This window comes from Plasmodium reichenowi, chromosome 4 (assembly GCF_001601855.1).
Source record: "Plasmodium reichenowi strain SY57 chromosome 4, whole genome shotgun sequence".
NCBI classification, from domain to species: domain Eukaryota; phylum Apicomplexa; class Aconoidasida; order Haemosporida; family Plasmodiidae; genus Plasmodium; species Plasmodium reichenowi.
The window spans coordinates 197,753-205,961 of record NC_033649.1 but is presented as its reverse complement, the minus strand read 5'-3'; the positions used below and the strand labels follow the sequence as shown (position 1 = coordinate 205,961).

The window sequence follows — 8,209 nt, the reverse complement described above, 5'->3', positions numbered from 1 at the left end:
TTTTTTTTTTTTTTTTTATTAAAATTTTTTTATTTTATTTTTTTATTTTTTTTTTTATAAAAATTTTTTTTTTTTTTTTTTATTTTTTTTTTTTTTTTTTTTTTTTTTTTTTTTTTTTTTTTTTTTGAGAAAATAATAATTGAGTTGTGAATTTAAGGCTTCATATTTATATAGCGTGTTACGGTAGAATAAATTTATTTGAAATGTTATAAGAAAAAATACATATGTACTTATTTATAAACGTTTTATACACATCTACATAAATATATGTATATTGATAAATATTGGTAGAACGTCATATAAACAGGATATATGACGCAATTTATTAAATTTAATGTGTGACGTTATTATAGGATTCAGATTGTCTGTGGAAAGTATGTCGATAGATAAATATATATATATATATATATATATATATATATATATATGTTTTATTTCATAAGTTGCTGAGGTTTTAATTTTTTATTATTTATAGCTATGCTTAAAATATCTTAATTATGTTTTTTTCTTATAAGGGGTAAATACATATATACATATATATTATATATATATCCATAAGGGTTACAATATTTCCCATATGTCAAATTAAGGATATAAAAACTTAATAATTAATTTTAAAAAAATTTATGAACAGATTTGATAACAGTACAAAAATGAAATTCAAAAAAAATATAAAATATATATGTAAATATAGGAATAATTTAAAAAAGAAAAAAAAAAGAAAAAATACAAACATATATATATATATATATATATATATATATATATGTATATGAATTGAAAATGAAATTAAAAAAAAAAAATTATAGAAAATAAATAAACAAATATCAACTATGAATTTCCTAAATATAATAATATATTATTAAATATAATTTTTTTTTTTTTTTCTTTCTTTCTTTCTTTCTTTTTTTTATTTTAATATATATTTTCCTACAATTATTCTTATTTAAAAAAACTGTTTAATATAATGTTATAATTTTAAAAAATATATTTTCATCACATATTATATATATATATATATATATATGTATATAGTATAATATATTATATAATATGTATATATTCTTATATTGGGTTTATTATATAATTGTGTTTTAATTTGAACCTTTTATATTTAAAAATATTTTATAATATTAATATGAATGAATCTTTTAATTTTTTTTTTCCTGGCACATATTATATATATATATATATATATATATACACGTATAATATTGTTTATTTTTTATTACTTAATTTATTTTTTTTTTTGTGTTGTATTTCAAAAAAAATTTTGTTCATATATATCTTAAAAAATGGGCCTAATTAATTATTTTAAAAATATAAATTCATTTTATTTTTAATAATTTTAATACATACATTTATAAACATGAAGTAAAAAAAAAAAAAAAAATGAAATAAAATAAAAAAAAGAAACATAGAATATATATATATATATATATATATTATATGACACACTACAACAATAAAACAAATAAATATATAAATATATATATATATATATATATATATATATATATATATATATATATATGTATAATATTTATATATCTACATTTTGCCCCCCTTTGAGTAAAATCGATTTTTTATGATAGTTTTATATTAACAAAAAAAAAAAATAGTATATAAATAAATAAATGTATGAAGATGTCATTTTCTATTTTTTATTAAAATTTGAAACAATACTTTAAGCAAATATGTATTCCTATATGCAGAGAAATATTAATAAAATAAATAATGTCAAGAATGTTATACTGAAAAAAAAAGAATGGCTGATAAATTCTCATATGGTTAATAACAACATCGAAAGGAATGAAATGTGTTTAAGTAATAATGATAATTCATTTATTCTTTTTAATGAATCCTTTATAAATATATTAAATAAAAATCAAATTATTTATGAAATGAGACGTGATAGAGGAGGTACTGTAAGAAGAAAGTTGAGTAGAGAAAAAAAAAAAACACAAAAGAAACAAAAAAAAGATAGTACCGATGTTCATAAATAATGTTGTGTGTAGTACATCTTTTGTATTTCAAACAGACAAAAAATAAAAATGAATAAATAAATAAAATAACTATAAAATCATATAACGGATTAAATGTTACAACAAAATGTGAATATATAAATATATTTATTTATATCTATAATATATTTAATCCTTCATAAACATTGATTTTCTTTGAGTAATAAAAATCCGTATAAATATAATTGTAGATTATTATATAAAATGTATTATTCTAAAATATTTTTTTTTATTCGTTTTAAAAATTTTTTTTAACTAATACAAAAAAAAAAAAAAAAAAAAAAATAAAAAAAAATAAAATAAAATAAAATAAAATAAAAAATTTATACACTTGAAAAAAAAAATATATATATATAATATATATATATATATATATATATATATAATGATAATATGTACATATATATTAATCCATTTAATTCTTTAATTATTAACTGTTGTTTGTTTTTTACAATTTGGACAGAAATAAATAATCGTTGAACCTTCATCTGCACTCCTTGTTTGTATATTTATAAAATGTAAAAAGTCATTTCCACAATCTAAACATTTTTCATATGTGATGTTATATGCAGTTTTTTCTTCTTCTTTAAATAATGATGTATTTTTATTAAATGCCGTAATTTTATTTTTCCAATAATCCTTTTTATTTTTATCGAATATATATTTTTCCCTATAAGAATATAATTCTATATAATTTTCATTATTATTAAATTGGTTAAATAATATTTCTATATCTCCCAATACTGATCCACAATATATACACTTCATAATATCATATGAAAATTCATTATGATTTTTAATATTTAATAATTGAAAATATTTCATAAATAAATACATATAATCATCATAATTATATATATATCCACATGTTTTACAATAGGATTGTTTATTTTTTTGAATATTTTTATTCTTCAAATCATATTGTGTTATTTCTGTTGCATTTTTAGCTAGTCGCTCAATATCATAATATTTCTTTCCTGTTAATATTTGACACAATTCATCATTCTCTATATTTATTTTATTTTTATATGATTTAATAAAATAATTTAATAATTCTTCTGATGTTATTTCATCTTCTTCAAAATGAACCTTTTTCTTTTCTTTATTAATATTTTCTAATTCCTGACTTAATTTCTTCATATTTTTATTTTTATTTTTATCAGTATCAGCATTATTCAAATCTATATTCGTATCTTTATTTTTATGTCCATCTTTCCTTTTTTCTTTCTTTTTACTATTATTTTTTTTCTTTATATTATTATTCTCTTCTTTTAAACCACTTTTGTCATACCCTTCGTCCTCTTCATCATCACTGTGTTTACTTCTACTGTCGAACGTTTCATCATTATTTACATTTTTATTAAATAAAAACTTACTTGTAAAAAACATTATATTTATATAATATTTTTTACTTAAGAGGGAAAAATAAAATTATATAAAATATTATAATATAGTATACTTAATTATGATGGTTCTTAAAGGTTATTCATAATTATAGAGATATATATATATATTTCTTTATATTTTATAATTCTATATAAATATTACTTTTGCTTAATTTAAAAAAATATATATATATATATATACAAATATATTTATATGTATATTTTATTTTTTATGTCCCATTTAAAAATATATTGTTAATAACATCCTTAATTTTGCTAAGAATGCATTAAAAAAAAAAAAAAAAAAAATTTTAACTTAAAAAATATTACTCCATATAAAATAAATTATGATTGCATTAAAAATAAATAAAGAAAAAAATATTATAATAAAAAATAATAGATATTACTATATTTTGTGATATAAAAAAATATAAACAAATAAATATAGAAGAACAAATTTTTTTAGGGTTTTTTTAAAAAAGAATAAATGGAAAAAAAAAAAAAAAATATATTATTATATATATATATATTATATATATATTTTTATATATTTTATATACTTTATTATGATTGGACCATATTTTTATAGTAAGCATTATTTTTTTTTTTATTTTTTTTTTTTTTTTTTTTTTTTTTGAATAGGTATAAAAAAAATAAATAACATGGTAATATTATTACTACAGAGTATATAGCATAAAGTTGGGGAAAAAATAATATATATATATATAATAATATAGGAATAATAATTATTATAATATTAACATATATTAAATGGATATTTTATTTATATTACGTATGAATTATTAATTTGTATAGTAATTAATAATAAAGGAAATGTTAATCATTGTTCTTAAGAATTAAATTAAAAATCAAATATATATATATATATATATATATAATATTCATTATTTATAATTTTTTTTTTTATGTTTTTTAAACCTTACTAATGTTCGAAATGATATATACAAAAGAATGTAAGGTTCTAAAAAAATATAAGAGTGAACTATAATAAATATTTTGCAAAAAATAGAAGAACCAATTTCCAAATATTTTACATATATATATCATAGAAAAAAAAGAAAAAAAAAAAAAACTTGTTATTTTTATATATTGCGAATTTTTAAATAATGTAAAAAGCGAATATTTCTTTATTATCTTTCATAACCTAAAAGTATTTTAGAGTATATTGAGAAATACAAAAATATAAATCAATTAATCTAAAAAAAAAAATGAAACATATATATATATATATATATATATAGAATTTTTTGTATTTATAAATAACTGAATAGATTATTTTCCTTCATTATAATATATTTTTTTTTTCTGTCTGTTTAAATATAGCTAGCTTTTTTTTTTTTTTTTTTTTTTTTTTACACCTAGCCAAAGAAAATTAATTTTTTTTTTTTATTTTACATATAATTATAATTTGTTCTCCAAATTTAAAAAAATCAATATTTAAGTAATTCGAACTTATGAGTTCTGATAATAAAGTAATAAACAATTTACAAAATGAGAGATATGACAACATTGCGTTGTTCGTTGCTTTTTTGTGTGGACTCATCCTTGGGTTAGTAATAAATTACTATAAAAGTATGAAGAAAAAAGTGATAAAAATAAAGGAGGTTTGTGAGACGTTCGATTTAAAATACAAAACTGACTGTAAGATGGTTTTTTGTGTAAGAACGGGTAAGTTTTGAAAAAGAAAAATATAATATATATATATATATATATATATATATATATATGTGACATCTTTTTAGTTATAATTTTTATTTTATTATATATTTCATATTTATAATATAATTTTCACTTATCACCTACATTTTTTACTCCTTCATTTATTCATTATAGATATCAAAATGACAAAGGGAAAAATATGCTCACAATGTTGTCACGCTTGCCTATCCGTATATGAAAAAATTTTAAAAAGAAATAACAAAATTAAAGATGAATTACAACAAAAAAATAGTTTAACCTATTTTGATGTGTGGAAAAAAACTGGACAAAAAAAAATTGTTCTTAAAATATCAGTAATATAATATATGATGCAAAAAAATGAATACATGAAAAAAAAAAAAATAATTAAATAATTAAATAAATAAATAAATATATATATATATATATATATATATTACATCGATTCTGTTATTTTATTTTATATTATTTTTTTATTATATTTTATAATTATTATTCTCTTTTTTTTGTGTGTGTAATTCATAATATTATACATATTTCGTTTTAATGATTTTCTATATTTTTTTTGATTTTAGAGCTTAGAAGAAATGTTTGAAATAGAAAGCAAAGCTCAAAAGGAGAATCTTATAACGTCCATAATTGTTGATGCGGTAAAAAATAAAAAAAGGCAAAAAAATGAGTTTTCTTTTTTTATTCATGATGTATAAATAAGGATTCCTATAAAATTTATATATTTTATGTATATGTTTATACTTTTTTCACGTTTATAATTGTATTTTTCTTTTTCTTCCTATTATTTAATATATATATATAATATATATATATATTTATTTATTTATTTTTATTTTTTCTTTTATTTAAGGGGCGCACACAAATTGAACCTAATACAGAAACAGTCATTGCTATCGAACCAGGTTTTTTATTAACATTTACATAATATATAATATATGTATATATATATATTTATTTATTTATATATATATATATTTATTTATTTATATATATATATATTTATTTATTTATTCCTCTAAAGAAATATCATTATAATTATATAATCACATTTATTTTTTTATATTTATTTATTTGGCTAATTTTATTTTATTTTATTATTTTTTTTTTTTTAGTACCTGATGAAATTGTGAATAAAATAACTGGAGATTTAAAACTTTTATAAGGGTGACGAGAAATATGAAGAAATTATTTATATTCATTTTTTTTTTTTTTTTTTTTTAAATACTTGTTTTTGTATGTTCATATTATATATAATTTGAACCATTTCATGGTTAACATATACTTTTTTATAATTTTTTTTATTTTTTAAAATTTTTTATTAATTATTTCTCAAAGATATACGAATGATATATATTGGTAACCATATTAGGTTTATATAATATATCATGAATATCAAAATTGTTTTTAGAAACCTTTGATATTGTATTAATATTTTGTGTTTTTTGTGAATTATCTTGATGGTTTTTATTCACATGTTGGTCATTACTGATGATTTTATTTATGTTTGGTTTTATTATATTATGATCATTTAAAGGGATATTATTATTATTGTTATATTTATTTTTTTTGGCTATGAGTACATAAATACTTCCAGCATTTTTGATAACTTTAAAAATTATGGAGAAGTTATTATTTTTTAAAATATCTATAGGATATCTATTTTCATAATAACCATATTCCCAAGGAATTTTTTTATTAGGATATAGTTTCAATTTTTCCAAAACATATCGAAGTGTTTTGTGATATATGATTCCTCTTTCTATAAGATAAAACTTACCGTTACTTTTCATAACATTATAAATATTTTGTAAGCTTTCATTTACATATTCTAATGAACATAAGGTAAAGGAAGAAATAACATTATCAAAAATATTAGGTTTGAATATTTTATTTTTAATATCATCTTTTATTATATATACAGAGAAAGGTGGTTTTATTTTATCAACCTTATCTTTTAATACTTTACACATTTCTTCACTTTTTTCAACGCATACTAATACATCAACATTTTTTAAATATGAAATATTACGACCAGAACCAGCACCAATCTCTAATACTATTCCTCGAACTTTTCTAAAATTCTTTCTTCGATATTTATTTATACTAGTAATCTTTTCTATAAAATCATTTTTCTCATCATATTCTTTTGCTAAAGTATCGAATATTCTTATACGAAATTTTTCATTCGGTACTTCTAAAGTTTCATCATTCAAAGGTCTATTCTTTTTATATATATAAAAACAGCTACCTATAACACTAACATTCGCAAATGTCACCCCTAATAAAACCTGGAAAAATATATTTATGGATAGAAATAAATGTACATATATGAGCATACATTTGTATATAATATATATTTTATCGTGCATATATATATTATATATATATATATATATATATATATATATATATATATATATATATATATATTTACATATATTTATATTTATTTATTTGCTACCTTTTTAAAGGAAGAAAATGTGAACATAACTATTCTTTTTTTATTTTTTTTTTTTAACGTAATAACTTTTAAGAAATAAGAGAAAACAAAATATTATATAATAAAGAAAAATTATAAAAATATCAGATATATAAAAATTATAAAGTATATAAATATTTAATTATGTATTTTACTACGTATAAATAAATTATAATAATATATACATAATATATATAAATATAATATATATATATAATATATATATTTAATTTAATATATAATACTGTTCGTATATATTAAAATATGTAAATACATCCATAAATTTTATAACAATTTATTCTATATATTATTTCATTTTATTTTTTTTATTTTTTTTAAAGGAACCGCTTTTTATTTTTATTCATCTGAATTAAAAAAAAAAAAAAAAAAAAAAAAAAAAAAAAAAAAAAAAAAATTTTTTAAAAAAAAAAAAAAAAATTATTTTTTTTTTTTAAAATTAAAAATATAAAAAAAAAATAAATATATATATAAAAAAAAAATATAAAAATATATAAAAATAAAAAATAAATAAAAAAAAAAAAAAAAAAATATATATATATATATATATAAAATAAATATATGTAAAATATATTATTAAAAATATTTATAAC

At 15.9% G+C, this 8,209-nt stretch overlaps 4 protein-coding genes across 4 annotated transcripts; 2 read left to right on the top strand and 2 right to left on the bottom strand.

Annotated features, from left to right (window-relative positions):
* Nucleotides 1–1,697: 1,697 nt before the first annotated feature.
* On the top strand, nucleotides 1,698–2,006 carry PRSY57_0404800 (hypothetical protein; the record flags this gene model as incomplete). The annotated part of the gene is made up of 1 exon (XM_020114500.1): nucleotides 1,698–2,006. The coding sequence occupies one exon, from the start codon at nucleotides 1,698–1,700 to the stop codon at nucleotides 2,004–2,006; it is 309 nt and encodes a 102-aa protein (XP_019970777.1).
* Nucleotides 2,007–2,447: 441 nt separating this feature from the next.
* On the bottom strand, nucleotides 2,448–3,413 carry PRSY57_0404700 (transcription factor, putative; the record flags this gene model as incomplete). Its single annotated transcript, XM_012905911.2, has 1 exon — nucleotides 2,448–3,413. The coding sequence occupies one exon, from the start codon at nucleotides 3,411–3,413 to the stop codon at nucleotides 2,448–2,450; it is 966 nt and encodes a 321-aa protein (XP_012761365.2).
* Nucleotides 3,414–4,884: 1,471 nt separating this feature from the next.
* On the top strand, nucleotides 4,885–6,281 carry PRSY57_0404600 (peptidyl-tRNA hydrolase 2, putative; the record flags this gene model as incomplete). Its single annotated transcript, XM_012905910.1, has 5 exons — nucleotides 4,885–5,098; nucleotides 5,264–5,442; nucleotides 5,683–5,757; nucleotides 5,970–6,021; nucleotides 6,232–6,281. The coding sequence occupies 5 exons, from the start codon at nucleotides 4,885–4,887 to the stop codon at nucleotides 6,279–6,281; spliced, it is 570 nt and encodes a 189-aa protein (XP_012761364.1).
* Nucleotides 6,282–6,441: 160 nt separating this feature from the next.
* Nucleotides 6,442–7,607, bottom strand: PRSY57_0404500 (methyltransferase, putative; the record flags this gene model as incomplete). The annotated part of the gene is made up of 2 exons (XM_012905909.2): nucleotides 6,442–7,407; nucleotides 7,581–7,607. The coding sequence occupies 2 exons, from the start codon at nucleotides 7,605–7,607 to the stop codon at nucleotides 6,442–6,444; spliced, it is 993 nt and encodes a 330-aa protein (XP_012761363.2).
* Nucleotides 7,608–8,209: the final 602 nt, after the last annotated feature.